Here is a 16471-nt window from a genome sequence, read left to right as displayed (position 1 = left end):
CACTCCTCCCAGTTTAGTGTCATCTGCAAACTTGCTCAGGGTGCAATCCACACCATCCTCCAGATCATTAATGAAAATATTGAACAAAACCGGCCCCAGGACCGACCCTTGGGGCACTCCGCCAGATACCGGCTGCCAACTAGACATGGAGCCATTGATCACTACCCTTTGAGCCCGACAATCTAGCCAACTTTCTACCCACCTTGTAGTGCATCCATCCAGCCCATACTTCTTTAACTTGCTGACAAGAATACTGTGGGAGACGGTGTCAAAAGCTTTGCTAAAGTCGAGGAATAACACATCCACTGCTTTCCCCTCATCCACAGAACCAGTTATCTCATCATAGAAGGCAATTAGATTAGTCAGGCATGACTTTCCCTTAGTGAATTCATGCTGACTGTTCCTGATCACTTTCCTCTCGTCTAAGTGCTTCAGAATAGATTCCTTGAGGACATGCTCCGTAATTTTTCCAGGGACTGAAGTGAGGCTGAAGGGCCTGTAGTTCCCAGGATCATCCTTCTTCCCTTTTTTAAAGATGGGCACTATATTAGCCTTTTTCCAGTCTTCCGGGACTTCCCCCGATCGCCATGAGTTTTCAAAGATAATGGCCAATTGCTCTGCAATCACATCCGCCAATTCCTTTAGCACTCTCAGATACAACGCATCCGGCCCCATGGACTTGTGCACGTCCAGTTTTTCTAAATAGTCCTGAATCACTTCTTCCTTCACAGAGGGCTGGCCACCTCCTCCCCATGCTATGCTGCCCAGTGCAGCAGTCTGGGAGCTGACCTCGTTCGTGAAGACAGAGGCAAAAAAAGCATTGAGTACATTAGCTTTTTCCACATCCTCTGTCACTAGGTTGCCTCCCTCATTTAGTGAGGGGCCCACACTTTCCTTGGCTTTCTTCTTATTGCCAACATACCTGAAGAAACCATTCTTGTTACTCTTAACATTCCTCGCTAGCTGCAACTCCAGGTGTGATTTAACCTTCCTGATTTCATTCCTACATGCCCGAGCAATATTTATATACTCATCCCTGGTCATTTGTCCAATCTTCCACTTCTTGTAAGCCTCTTTTTTGTGTTTAAGATCAGCAAGGATTTCACTGTTAAGTCAAGCTGGTCGCCTGCCATATTTACTATTCTTTCTACGCATCGGGATGGTTTGACCCTGTAACCTCAATAAGGATTCTTTAAAATACAGCCAGCTCTCCTGGACTCCTTTCCCCCTCATGTTATTCTCCCAGGGGATCTTGCCCATCAGTTCCCTGAGGGAGTCAAAGTCTGCTTTTCTGAAGTCCAGGGTCCGTATTCTGCTGCTTTCCTTTCTTCCTTGTGTCAGGATCCTGAAGTCGACCATCTCATGGTCACTGCCTCCCAGGTTCCCATCCACTTTTGCTTCCCCTACTAATTCTTCCCGGTTTGTGAGCAGCAGGTCACGAAGAGCTCTGCCCCTAGTTGGATTTGTTTTGTTCTGTACACTCCCTCTGAAGCTTCTGTACTGGCCACTGTTGGAGACAGTATACTGGGCTAGATGACCATTGGTCTGACCCAGTATGGCAGTTTTTATGTTCTTATGTTTGTTTATGGTAAGTTGCATGGCCTCTAGCACTAAGCAATGTTTCCTTTAGGATTCATCTGGTGATTACGTATTTTAGGATTCCCCTCTTCAAAGGGTGAGTTGCTGACAATCTCCCTCTATAAGAAAAGGAGTACTTGTGGCGCCTTAGAGACTAACCAATTTATTTGAGCATAAGCTTTTGAAAGCTTATGCTCAAATAAATTGGTTCGTCTCTAAGGTGCCACAAGTACTCCTTTTCTTTTTGCGAATACAGACTAACACGGCTGCTACTCTGAAATCTCCCTCAATAGGGTGATGTCCTAGGTACTTTCTACTCTTAAACCATCTAGGAAGGTCAGGAGTCAGAGTTTCATGTAGTGGCTCTGATTACTGTCAGTGGTTCCATGACAACTACTTTGAATACTCTAAATTCTTGGAAAGGGAGGCATTATTTTTCTCCTCCTCCTCTTGGCTTGTTTTTTGTGTCTCCTGCGTTCATCCCAGATGCGGGTAATCTTTTGTTTGATATAAAGTAATTCCTCATCATGTTTGTTGCTGTGTTCTGGGGTTGTAAGGGGGCAGTCTGGATTTACAAAGCAATTTGCACTGCAAAAAAATTCTTTGGGTTGTAACTTTGCAGTCTTTATGGCAGAGGAGAGGTTAGCTGCCTTTGCTTCCTTCAGTGAAATTACATAGCTCTATAACAACTTTGGAACACGGAGTTCAAGGTATTCCTTGCTGCCAGTAAAGTCTTGCTTGTAATTTTTATAGGCAATTATATTAATAATTGTAATTTTATTTTCTGTGTACTGTGTGTGCCTCTATATGAACAACAGAGATGATTAAAATGTATTTCTGTGGTAAAACAATTAAACATCTTGTATGGTATAATACATCATTTTCCGCGGAGGTGGAATGACACTTAAACAGTTTCTGTTGTGTATGCCATGTACAAAGTGTTGCTTTTGTAGTAAAGTATGTGTCATCACCTATTTTCAGGAGTTTGAATACCAGCTGTCAGTGTTAATTTGGGGGCTAATAAGTGATGTATAAGGCATTTCTAATGCCTGGGGGGAAAAATTTTACACGATATTATTTAAAAAAAAATTGTGGCTGAATTGTAATTGTTAACATTCCCTTTTTATTTACAAGTGAATTTTTAAGATTGCTATTCCTTTAGTTAAACAGCTTTGTTTTTCAAATCACAGTCTGACAGGTGATTATTTCATAATGTGCCCTAATTGCCCAGATTTCTTTTCTGAAAAGTTAAAAGCATGGCTTTATTTCAGAAGGATTTACTGCACCCATTGTACATTTTTTTCCATCAGAAATGTCATAATAATTTGAGCTGGTGGCCCTACTATCTAAGGGCAACATTAGCAATGACCTAGCTGACTGTAACAGTCTGCAGGGTCACTGATGTGCAAACTGATGAGTCATAGAAGCTTGAGACCTGATAGCTCATAATGGCTTCAAAAGACAATTATGTCTAACAACTTGCTTTTTAAGAAGCCCAGAATGAAACCATTGCAGGAGAGTCCACAGTTAGACTTTGGAGATAATAATATGGATGCACAAAAGTGCATAATTATGTATTTACACAGTAGATCTTTAATTATTCCTTTCTGAGAGCTGTTCATTTACACTGTCAGTGCTCATCTTAATATAACTTTTTTTTTTTTTTTTTACTATTATCAAACCCTGCTTTCAGAAGCAGAATCTGAATTTCACTGCTGTAGTGCCCATCTATAAAAGTGGGATTTGTATCACTCTTCGGGTCTGTACTAATGAATGAGCTCCACATAATTGCACGCAAGAGCCTGTTATCTGAGCGTATGATTTTAAAGCCACAAAAGCTATAATGAGCCTGATTCTGCACACACTTTGCATGCAGAATTTCCCTTGATTTCGATGAGAGTTCCACGTGGAGTTCTTAAACAAGAAGAGCCTTGACATTGAGTTAGTTGGGGATTGGTCCTGCTTTGAGCTAGGGGTTGGACTAGATAACCTCCTGAGGTCCCTTCCAACCCTGATATTCTATGATTATGAAACAAATATCTAGCATTCCTATCCAGCTCTCACTATTTTTATCATGAGTCTCATGATATTTGGTGATTTTCTTAATACCTCAGCTTCTAAGTCTTGTGAATATGTGAATTTCAACTTTCTTTTTTTAAATAAATAAGTCTCTTGCTCTTGTGGTTGGGGAGAAAAGATTGAAAACGTGACCCAAGTGTATTCTAAATGCTCAATGAACAAAGTGCAAATAAAAAGAACCCCAAGGGTAATATATTTTTAATCTCATTATCTTTGGGGGCCTGACTCACGAGTTTTGCTTGCTTGGGGGTTGGCAATGTAGATCCATAGGACGCACCTCCACTGGATAAGCCCTACTGCAGTGTAAAATGTTGCTCGTTGAAACCCTACTAGACATGAGAATTCCAAAGCAAAGTGCAAATCTGGCAGTGCCTGGGGACATGTTAGTATCCAGAATGTCTCCAAGCCTTTTCACAGCATGCTGCTCTTGCCTGGTGACATACCAAAAGGTTATATTTGTGTGCTTACGCCTTCCTATACAGTATGCTTTGTGAGATAGAATTGCAGAAACCTAACTCCACATTTAGCTGTTTTATTCAAAAACACTGTAGAGGCTGAACTGGAAGCTGACAGAATCCTTCTAACTTGTACCCCCCTGTACCATCCCCTAGCTGAAAAAAGTTTGCCAGTGTCTGCATTCATTTTCTGCCATAACTCTTCATTTCCTTGTTGTTTGTGTTCAGGCCAGGCTTTTAGCATTACTTATATATGCTATATGTGCTATAATGTAGTCAGCCATCCATTTTGTTACTGCTTAACCCAGGCCAAATCCTAGGCAAATGCTGTCTGGTAACAGTGTAGCTGCACAAACTATCTTCCGTAATCTGTGATCTTCAGAATCAGAATCTGTGTGCCCAACACCAACATTAAGAATCCCCTTTATGCTCGCTCCGAGTCTTGTCATTCAGCATCATGACAGACCCTAAAAATACCTACAGAGTTCACGCACATGTAGGAGCTTTTGGTTGCAGACTGTAGAAGGATGCAGTTAAAGGTGCCAATCTATTCATTTAATACCTATTCATGAACACAAGTGCATAGACAGTGCTGGAACTTGTCTCCACAATCTGGTTCCTACTCTACTGTTGTTTAATCTGCACAGCCGTCAGGATCTGAGCACTTTACGTCTTGGTATTTCTCAGTACTTTAAGGCTCCCTCTTCAAATAACTGATCAGTAATTCACTGAAATTCCTGTTTTTGAAGTTGTCAATATGAATGTAAATTGCCACTCTTTTGGCGCATTGCAAGAGTAATTCCCATTTAACCTCTGAGTTTAGTCCCGAACAGAAAGGGACGCTTAATTCACTGCTCCTATGCCCTTTGGAAGAAGAGGAGATTTCAATGTTCTGGAGATGTGGAAATGGGCTATAGGGGCGCTAATTTATAAATGAGCAATCAGAACAAGCTCCACCTTCATTTGCAGTGACCTAATGCTACCAGTAACGAACAGGTCAATTTGAGTACAATATATGGGAATTTCTAGGTAGCTCTCTCACTCCCACTTAGTATGGTATGCTAGCTTGCTTGCATTAGTTTTAAATATATAATAATGCATCAAGCACAAACATTGCTTGGGGCATGCACATCATTTAGAAAAAAACACAGTAAGGAGGGCCAAGCTGTTTCTCCGCATTCTCTGTGTATACAGAAGTTGCTCTTTTTTCATGGAAATGGTAGTTAGCCATATCCATTGCACCACCCTTATCTGGAGATCCACATGTGATGTGGGGGCCAGGGTTTGGGAAAGAAGGGGTGCTCTGTGTGCATCTCATACACACACACCACCCACGGAAGCTAGTAGTTACTTGGCCAAATGCTGTATTAACATTTTAGTACAGCCATCATTTAAAGAGAGACCGGTCAGCAGCTGCTGTCCGAAGAAGCCCCTGCAGTGTTCTCCAGGGGACCCAGGAAACATTGTATATAGGCTATCTCTACAGTGATGGCCCTTCAGCTATAGTCCAACCTTTTTGGCATGAGGGCTGAACATGCTGTTTCAAAAAGGTCAAGGGGGAGAGTCCTCGATGGGGAGTTCCACAAGTATAGAGCTAGCACTGCCAGCTTCCACTTCGCCTTCCCTATAGTCCTTGAAAAAGGGGTGTGAGTGGTCACAACTTGCTGCACTTTAGCTATCCCCAGCTAGCATATGGTCCCTTGGAGACCAAAACCGGTTGGCACAATTTAGGGCATCATACAAGATGCTCTAACCTGGGCTGTGATAGAGAACCAAGGAGCTATAACTGTAGTTTCTCAGCTTCTCGTCGTTCTCCTTTCCTGGGCTACCCTCGGTGGCTCCACTGGGCGAAAGTTTCTTTGCTAGACATTCCCCTAAGCTCAGGCAGAACCAATTGAAATCTGCTCCTCTGGGCTCCCACAGACCCTGGGCCCTCCCCATAGTAATGGGAACTATTCAGACACATCAGTTTAAAAATCTCATGGCACAGCTCAGGGATCACATTTTCAGTTCATTATCAAATACAAAGTTTCTTCTTAATATGGTTTACCCATAAGGCCCATGATTTAGAGCCTTGAGAGCCACAGTTTAGGCACCTGTGCTCTAGTGAATGGATCCCTAACATCTGCAGGGCACACCCACTGCGTCTGACACAAACCTCATTTTCAGAAAGGGGAATTTGGTGAGAACATTGTCATGCTTTTCCTTTCCCATTTCATACTCTCATTGCTATTTCCACAGGGAAGGTTATTAAGCCCATGTTGATTAAGTGAACAAAAACCTCTCACCTTCCAAAAAGGCAAATAATCTAAGAATTTTTCATTCACCTAGGAAAGTCTTACAGAATACGTGAGTCTTGCACACAGTATATGTGCATACAGCAGTCTACTGATACGTATCATGCAACTGGACTCCTTCAATCACAGTACAACTTGGCTCAGGTGTTCTCAACAGACAGTTTCACATGAAACTTTTTACAGTAATCAGGTAAAAGGAATCTTTCTGTAGTAATGAATTTTTAAAGCTTTTTAAAATCTCCTTAATTATATCGTTAACATGGCTCTTTGAAAGTCAGTAACCAGAGAATAAAACTCAAATTGATAGAAAGCAGAATGGTCTTTCTGGTCAGACTATTAAAACATAGAGCAAGTCACTCTGAAAATTAACTGCTTATAAGAAAAACTCACTTGTATTTCTCACAGAACCCCTCCGCCCCCTGCCCATGATAGATTGACTCATTACCTGAGTTGCATGGGATACCAGTTCTTTGTGATGTTGCCCAACATTGGCTGTTGAATCTATTCAGTCAAATTTTAGTTTTAATTAATAGTTTTACAATGCAAGCATAAAATCATAGTGTAAAACAGTTTTTCTTGATCAAATACATCTGGACCTACTCATGCTACATCGTTATGCTATTACTGCATAACATGGTGAATACTCACAAAGTAATACAAATAAAAAATTAACATGTAAACAAGACAACATAAACAGCAGCTTCAGTCAAACACAAGGCACAGTATATCCCATACTACAGAGGAGGAAAACCTAGCATAAAACGCCATGAGTGTTAGAGAGTAAAACACCAGGTTAAGAGGTTATATATACAATCTTATACAAAATCTATGGATTTAAAACTGGCTTTTAGAAGGATGTCTGTTCACTAATAGTATCATATAAACCGCCTTGCAAATCCTCCTTGCTTTTGCTCCTGGAATAACTTTGTTTGACAGAGTAGAATATCATTATTATTTTTCCTATCACCATCTTCTTAGTAAGGGTAGGTGAGTAGATTTCATGCGTAGTCTTACACATTTTCTGACGATTGTGCAAGGTTACATGTAAATACTGAGCTCCAGAAGGAAGGAGAATACAGATAAGAGATGTGCTATAACTGAATCTCATCCACGGTGATATAATTGAATTATTATAGTATCCAACGTACAGTTCCATTATGTAAATAGGTGTTGAATTTTGAGGTGAATTTGTTGAGTATGTAATAAAAATGAGTTTTTAAAAAAAGTTCAAAGTGACTACATTTATCAGAAATGTGAGGAAAAGTGTCCTTCCTCTGCTATTGTCTGTAGAAGGAAAACTTGCCACCCTCACCAGCCAGTCAGGAGCTCACCATTATTTAGGGCTTGTCTTCACTATAGGCTAAATCGGTACTGGGATCCATGCAGCGGTGTCAATTTAGCTGAGTCTGGTGAAGACGCAATAAGTCGATGGGTGAGCGCTTTTCTGTCGACTTCAGTATTTCACCTCCCGGAGAGGTGGAAGCTAAGTTGGCAGGAGAGAATCTCTTGTCGACAGTATGGTGTAGACTCCGTGGTCAGTCAGTGTAAGCTACGTCGCTAAGGGAGGTGATTTTTTGACACCCTTGAGCAATGTAACTTACATCAACCTGAGCAGTAGTGTAAGGCTAGGCTTTAGACAGTTGCAACACTCTTAGTCAAATACAGTCCTGCTCACCATTGAAGTTCATGGGACTGCTTGCAAGAGTAAGCTGAATAGGATTTCACCCTTTGGTTGCTACAAGACATAGAGAAAAATCAGCATTACAGAGGTGATGATAACTGATAACACACAGAAAAAAATTATTGATAGAGGTGTTGCAAGAAAGTTTGAGTATGCATCAACTGTAGATGGAACTGTGAAATGTAACTGCTGTTATTGTTGGTACCATATAGAAAACTAATGGGAGAAATCCAGTAAGTGTGTTGGATCTAGTTTATCCCTCATTCTCACTAGTGACTCTTCTGTGTGTGATAACTCATCTTAAAAAAAAATGCAGTCCCCTCCTTGTGGATCAGAAATAATGGGAGTGGGGGGGAACAGTCTCCATCCTTCAATTTCTTATGGGAGTAATATTTCTTCCAAGCAAATAACCCAATTGAAAGCAATGGGAATACCTTATATTAATAACAATGTGTCAGTGCAAATGAGCACCAAAGAAGGTTTTATATTTTTACTGGCATTAAAACAAGAAATCCCCTCTAATGAAGAAATGGGAAAAAGCTGTAAGGTAAAAAATTGATAGAGAAGATTGTAAACAGATATGAAGAGTAGTTGTAAATCATGGGAAGAAAAAGGTCTCCTATGTGAACATATTGGTTTAACCAAGGGGGACACATTAGTGCTGGAAAGAAACCCCTCAAATTGGAAAAATATTTTGAGCTGTATTTATCTTTTATGGATTAGTGAAAAATAAATAGCACTCTAGCAAGGGTGACCAGACGTCCCATTTTTAAAAGAACAGTCCCATATTTAAACCCTCCTGCAGCTGTTCCAACTTTTTCTTAAAAATGGACAAATTGTCCTGTATTTTCTGTATCCCCCCATCAGTACTGGTGGGTCCTGTTGCTAGCTGGATCCCTGCTCGCTAGCCACCCGCCCACCAGCAGTGAGTGGGGGGGAGGTCCAGTAGCCAACGATGGGTGTGGGTGTGCAAGACTGATTGCGGGGTGAGGATGCAGCACACTGGGCCGGCTGCTTCTCCTGCTGGTCCACAGCACAGCCTTCACTGCTTGCTGGCTCTTGGCCAGCCCCTCATCCTGTTTCCGGCCAGCACTGGCTGTGTGCTGCAAGCTGCGGTGGCTGGTAAGTGCGGACAGGTGCTAGGCAGTGGCCGGTTACATGTCACCTCTGCTGCCCACACATTGGCCCTTTACATGCTCCCCCTCTCACTGTCCTCTCCCTGCTTTGCCCCCTCACACCTCCCTCCAACCCCGTTGCTTCTCCATATGCCCCCTGGCGGGGCACATCCCACTCCCAGCACTGTGCAAAGAACCAGCCCCTGGTCAGAGCGCTCAGCTCAGTAACAGCCCAGCCGGCAGGCTTTTTCCTTCCCCCACTGCCCGTCTGGGCCGGTGCCCTGGGAAAGCCCAAGACCCACCGGCCCAGGGCGGTGGCCAGGAAGAGCCAAGCCCTGCATGTGCCAAAGCCCCAGAGAGCGCTGGCACGGGGAAGCCTTTTCGCCTCTCAGCTAAGCTCTGGAGTGGCGGAGGGGAGTGGAGGAAGTGATTTCCAGCCTGTTTGCGCCCCGACTCTGCAGACTCCACAGCAATCCCCTGGACAGGGGCTTAGCACCCTCTTCACTCGCCCTCCCCTGCTGAGCCACCTCTCTGGCCAGGTTCACTGACGCCCCTGCAGTCAGGTTCCCTGGGCCCTGGTTCACAATGCATCCTTAGGGCATAATCCCTTCCTGCCCGTGCTGTAGCCAGGGGACAGGAGGCGGCCAGGTTCTGTCGGTGGCCAGCAGCAGCCTGGAGGTGTTAGTTGCCTTTCAACAATGTGCAGGCAGGAAGAGACAAGCTGCTTCCAGCCACCTGGGAGGGGAGAGAAGAGATGAGCTCTGCTAAGATATGAGCCAGGTCATCTCTTCCCCCTGCCCCGTGGTTGGAAGTAGCTCCCATCTGTTCCCTCCAGCACAGTGCCAAAAGGCTGCTGCTGGCCGCATTCTGGTGTGGACAGCTACAGAAATCTGGGGAAGGGGGGCATGTGATCCTATTTGCCTCTCCGCTCCCACTCCACGTGTTGTCTCGGGAAGACACGGTGCCAGGAGAGGCGAGTCTGTCCCAGGGGCCCAGCCAGGCACGGAGGGTGGAAAGTGCCAGCCAGGGAGGGGAGGGTCAGTCGGTCACCCACCCCGTGTAAAAGAGGTGTACAGGAATGTGTGTATGTCATCCCTCCCCATGTGAACCCTAAAGCCTTAAAGATAAGAAGGTAAATGCAGAGAATCAACTCTGCAGTATTTCTTTTTAACAGTGAACTCAATGTTAATTTTGAACATTTGTACTGCATAGTTCTGATTGATTGCCATTGAACTCACTTGAATACGAGTAACTTTACCAGGTGTCCCATATTCAGAACAGGGAAATACGGTCACCCTCACTCTAGCACTCAACAAGGTTAGTTTTCCATTTACTGATCGCTAATAAAAGTGAATATTATTGCTCTATACCTCAGATGTGGTTGAGGCTGCTTTGTGCCGCACCATGAGCAGAATTTGACCCCAGAGCCACCAGATCCAACCCAGGAGGGAACCACCCCAATGCAAGGGGGAATCTTACAGGGGTATATAGATGGTTCGAACAAGCCACCACAAACTGTGTTGATTATCAGTTACAGCTTGCAGCATTAGCAGCCAGCAGGTGCTCTAATTTACACCAGGGGATTGACCCTGAACTCCAGGATTGCTGAAGTGCAATGGTGATCTTTATGCCACCTTTGCACACACACAGATCTGCAATACATGCAATTCTTCATTCAGACTCTAGGAGCTGGCCCAGTGTGTTTTGTGAGACCCAATTGTCATCATTCTGTATACATTCCAATACATGGAAAACTTGTACGAGCAGTTACAGTAATTATAATGACAGATTGCACCCACACACATGCACACATTAAATGAGTAATTGGACAATTAGATGCACATCATTGTTAGGATGTGTACCTGAATTTCCTTTTTTTGTATATTATTTGTTGTTATTTGTCTGGATATATACATTTAGACCAGTAAAAGCTGAAAAAATTGACAGGCGGTGGAATAAAATAAATATGGAAACTGAACTCAAAGAATATTAAACATCTGCAGTTTTCCATTCTTTTTCCTAAAATTTAATTATCTGTTATATGCAGTGATTTTATTTAAACATTTACACCTTGTAATATAAAAATATAACCCCTCTGAATTAGCCCACAGTGTTATATAATTTTCACCAAAGAATGCATATATTATTTATTGCTGGAATAATATTGGGTAAAATCCTGGCCCTAGAGAAGCCAGTGGGAGTTTTGGCATTGACTTCAGTGAGCCAGGATTGCACCTATAGATTTTAAGCATTTTGGATAGAAAGGATTCAGCCTACATATGTGCTTGATCTGTGACTTTTCAAAGTAATTTTTCTACTCTTTTTTAAGAAAGGCTAGTATCTAGTATATGGTCCCATTAGACAGTAGCCTTATTTCCTAGCATTATTGAAGTATAGAATGAGCATTATTGATCGTTAGTTCAGACTCTTTAATTTAAAAACAAAGTAAATGAACATGCAACAGATACCTGTCTAGGCCTTGGCAGTTGTTCTAAAGGCTTGTACGGAGTGCCCCATTTTGAACAGTTACAAGGACCTGAGCTCTGATATTTCTCATGGAATATAGCCAATAAAACACTGTCACCTAAGCCAGGAAAATAGTAAACTCCTGAGGCAATCTTTTCTGCAGATTGCTTGAGAAACGTTTATTTGCTGAGTTCGTACGGTGGCTTTTGAAAATGAGATAATTGCATGGCTGAGGAGGAGATACCTTTTAATGAAACTTAAGTAGCAAACTTGTCATAAGGATTATTATAATAGAGGTTAATATAACTGAGCTCTTATTCTTTCCTTCCAGTCGCTCTCCTCTGCCTCCTTTCTAAGTCACCATGAAAACACTACCATCCCCCCCAGTGAGTCAGGCTGATATTCTACCTGTCATCTTTGATTCAGCCCTCTTTTGATGTTCACATTTATGCCATATCTAAACTTTTCTGCTTCTTCCTACACAAGAAGGCCTTTCCTCTCAGTCCACCCAGTTAAAACTTTTGTCCGGGCCCTCGTCATTTTGCATCTTGACTACTAAAACTTCCTACCTATGCATGACACCAGCCATCTTATCCCACTCCAATTGATTTTAAAAAAGCTGTTATTAATCTCCTTAGCTCATTGCTCTGAATACATCCCCTCCCCCCACTTCACATCTCTCCACTGCTTCTCCCTTCTCCATTACATCAATAACAAGACACTTCTCTTTACATTTAACACCATACAGAGCTTAACCCTCCTTTGTCTCCTGACTCAAATACATTATCTAATACATCACTCCGTCTATTCTGCCAGATGCAAATGCCCATTGATCCAATTTTCCCTCAGTCACCTTTGTGCTTTCTCCCATGTCAACCTCTATGTCTAAATTCCATTCAAACACTACATTATCCTCTTTCAAGTCCATCCGTAAAACTCATCCTTCTTATGGTGCCCACAAAACACTCAACAATGGCTAGGCAGCTAGTATGCTGTGCTATTTATGCTAAAAATGATTATTTTATTAGTATACTGTCACCCTGTCGGGAGCGGAGGGGTTTCAGGTCTGATTCTGGCAGCAGCCTCCTGGTGGTATTATTACTCTGGGTTATGTCGCCCAGCGGCGGGAGTCACTGGCCACATTGCCCAACAGTGGGAGTCACTGGGGTAAGGGAACCCGGGCCCTCCCTGCTCTACCAGGTTCAAACCCTGGGCCCAGTAAATAGTAGTTCAGAATGTGCGGACTAGGGCAGCAGCTGCCCCTACGCCTGCTCACTGGGCCACTTTCTACCCTGGCTTCTGGTCCTCTGTTGGTGTCACTGGTTCGCCTCTGGGTCCCTCCTGAAGTCCTCTCTGTCTGTGCTCCAGTACGTCTTCCTCTCGCAGTCACCTCTTGTTGTCATTTACCCCTGTGATTGAAAGGTCTGGAGTGGCTTGGCGGTGAGGCCTGGGCCTAGCCACATGGGGCCTCAGCGGCTTCTTGTCAGGAGCCTGCAACATACAACTGCTCCCCTGGTCCGTCTGCCCTGACTGAGCTGAGCTGCTCCCTTTTGAGCTCTGCCTCTCTGTGAGCATGCGCAGCAGGGGCATCTGGGCCCAGAGCTGCTCCTGAACCCTTTTTTTAACCAGTGTGAGGTTTGTACACCCTCTCACACATCCCATCCATTTCCCCATTTGCTTTGTCCTCTTGTTGTGTCTGATCAAAACTGTATGCCAAGACTGTAAGCTATTTGGCACTGATACTGTTGATCCTTGTTATATATGGTGAACTCTTAGCACCGTGATCACTAAATGGAGCCTCTAGATGCTAAACAGTGCAAGCAATAATAGTATAAGCGGTGGACAATAAATGTATTCTTCTGTCTATCCAGCCATATAGTTTAATCTTGTTTGGGTATGTAAATATGTATATTAGAGAAACAAGGTGGGTGAGGTAATACCTTTTATTGGACCAACTTCTGTTGGTGAAAGAGACAAGCTTTTGAGCTTATACAGAGCTCTTCTTCAGATGTGAGTATATAAAGTCCACTAGTGACTCAGTTTTACAGATCTCCTGCCATGCCAATCTGCAGAGGATATGGGTCCAGGATGATGAAATGATGAGGGAGGGGGCACTATGCTAACCTGGTCTTGGGATGTCTGCTCGCCGTAAGCAAGAGGAAGGAAAACATAGATAAGGGACTCAGGAGTCCACTGTTCAATTTTCTGGTCCACCACAGATTTCCTGAGCGACCTTGGACAAGCATTTAATCTCTCAGTTCCCCATCATTACTTCACAGGCATGTTTTGAGGATAAATGCGTAAAAAGATTGTTAGGTGCTAAGATCCTGTGGCAATGGGGCTATACAAGATTGTTAGGAAACTAGAACAGCATGGGGATGTGAATGAGGGAGGTCCTAATATTGCAAAAATATAGGAATGGTTACATTAAAGTGTACGAGATTATGAATTTCAATTTGTTATTTGAGGGATCTAGTCATAAATAATTTCAATAATCTAGTAAAAATTTATTTTGGTTTTTATTGTGCAAAATTTAGGGGACAAAGTTAAGTTTGGATAAGTGATGTAAAATGGGCAGTGTGAGTGGAGGATATGACAATGCAAATCATGATGGATCCTTCTAATAATCATTTGTAGACACTATTTGGGGTGTTTTTTGGTGGGGGGAAATTGTTGTAAAGAAAGTAGTATTGATTTTGTGTGTTAACTGGAGTCCATTAAAACACATTTTCCCTCTGTTTTGTAATACTAGTGTTTGTTTTAAACTATATATATGCATTTGTATATCAGGTGAATACTATGAATTATTTATATATATAATATATACACGATACAGCGTGTGTGATGTATCTATAGAAGTTCACAGTATGTACCTCACACATGCATGTGCATATATACACACACACACACACAAGGTGTTTGTGCATGTGTTTGTGTACTGTATTAACAAAATGTAGAAACTGTCTTTAAAGAACTTGCTTTAAATAACTTCTTTTTGGATTCATTTAGCAGCAGCAACAGAAGAACCAGAGGTGATTCCAGACCCAGCCAAGCAGACAGATCGAGTGGTGAAAATAGCAGGAATAAGTGCTGGAATTCTGGTATTCATCCTCCTCCTCCTAGTTGTCATATTAATTGTCAAAAAAAGGTAAGAATATTAAATTTTCCTGTCTCCTCCTGTTTCTTCTATACTGAATAATCCAAGAATATTCTTTCACAGATCATTTCAGGGAAAGACAATTGTCAGGACCAATAGCTGAATAAAATATGCTCAGCATTTGAGTGGATTCTTATTTCCTCTTATTAGTTATTAGAACACTGTTTTTATACTAAATTTTGAGATATATATAAATAAAATGAGGATTGCTGTCATTTTGAGGTCTAGTATCTTTACTTTTTTGTTGTTTGTTTCCAAGTAGCTTTAATTTTAAAGTTGTAAAGCTATACAGGAGTGCATTAAAAAGATAAAATTGAAATTCATGGATTCTTATTTACTTATTTTCCTTCCATATTGTAAACTTTATAGAGATTTGATTCCATATGCAGTCCTTATTAGTCCTTTGTTATAAATTGTCTGACTTTTCCTGCAAAATGTTTTAAATATTTTTGGTATATTTGGCCCCATTCTTGTAAATCTAGAAAATAATATATATTTTTTAAAAAATCACTTTACATCACTATAAAATTATTTGGTGAGTCCTTAGTGCATGATTTATTTATTATTTAAGAAAGTATTAATCTGAATGAAATTCAGGTGGTTTTAGTACTTTTCACAGCCAGAAAACAAGCAATAGCACCATCTTCTGGAATTATAAAATGATAACACAAAAGGCTAATTTAATTTAAATGGTACTACAGTATACTACTTGTGCATTTTAAAAATATGCTTAACTTTTCAGTACTTTCAACTCTTAACCTCCCATAAAATTTCATAATCTATTTCTATAAATTCTTAGTCAGAACATCTGAACTATTAATACAAACAATGAGTCCCTCATTCCCTCTTTTTTCCCTACACCCAATCCTTTACCCCGATCCCTCTCAGGATGCACAAACCAGCATGTCCTGCTTAAAATGAGATCTTTTTCTTCCAGAGGTTTGTGCATTGCAGTCTTTTTTTTCCCCCTCGAATTCCTAACAAAGAATATATTTGTAAATGTTGCATATGTTAAACTGAAATGACGTTTTCTATTATTTTTAAAAAGTAGAAAAACATTAAAATTGTGCCTAAAATCATACTACATGTTATAAATAATGGTTTCCATTAGATTTTTTTAATGTATTGCCTCTTTACAATTACCCCTGGAGATATATAACTTGGAGAAGAAACGTCTGCATTAGAAACATTAGGTATGCTTATAGTATTCTGTGTTAGTTAGCTACATATGTGATTTTCCAAACAGTGCTTTCACTTCTCTCTGTTGTCTACCTCTGTGGTTGAGAATTATATGCATATACAAAAGAGCAAGTCATAATGTTTTAAAGACATAAATTCTTATTATTTTCTCTATTTACACAAATTGGGAAGAGCAATATATAGGTTTTTCAACTTTCAGCAAGGAATTTTGCTTGATCTGTATTGCAAGATATATCACTGGGACATATCTTTTCGCTGTGGTCCCCTCATATTTGATAGAAGATTGTACGTGACTAGCTCCCCATTATATATTGCCAGTCACTTCCAAATGGGATTGGCTAATCTTGTGGGTAAGAACTGCATAAAACTTCAAGGGGTGTATGAAAACATTCGTTAGCAGATGTATTCATTCTTACATTCAAAGCCTTCCTGAACTCTTGCTT

General features: G+C 41.5%; 1 protein-coding gene across 1 annotated transcript in view; it reads left to right on the top strand.

Moving 5' to 3' along the window:
• PTPRK (protein tyrosine phosphatase receptor type K) overlaps positions 1–16471 on the top strand; it is a 590849-nt gene that overhangs the window by 533928 nt on the left and 40450 nt on the right. Inside the window, exons 14-15 of the mRNA XM_077811738.1 lie at positions 14681–14819; positions 15980–16021. Coding sequence (XP_077667864.1) covers positions 14681–14819; positions 15980–16021 — 181 coding nt within the window. The remainder of the gene's footprint in view (positions 1–14680; positions 14820–15979; positions 16022–16471) is intronic.

This window comes from Eretmochelys imbricata, chromosome 3 (assembly GCF_965152235.1).
Source record: "Eretmochelys imbricata isolate rEreImb1 chromosome 3, rEreImb1.hap1, whole genome shotgun sequence".
NCBI lineage: Eukaryota > Metazoa > Chordata > Testudines > Cheloniidae > Eretmochelys > Eretmochelys imbricata.
The sequence above is the reverse complement of the archived record's forward strand: the minus strand, read 5'-3'. Positions and strand labels throughout refer to the sequence as shown.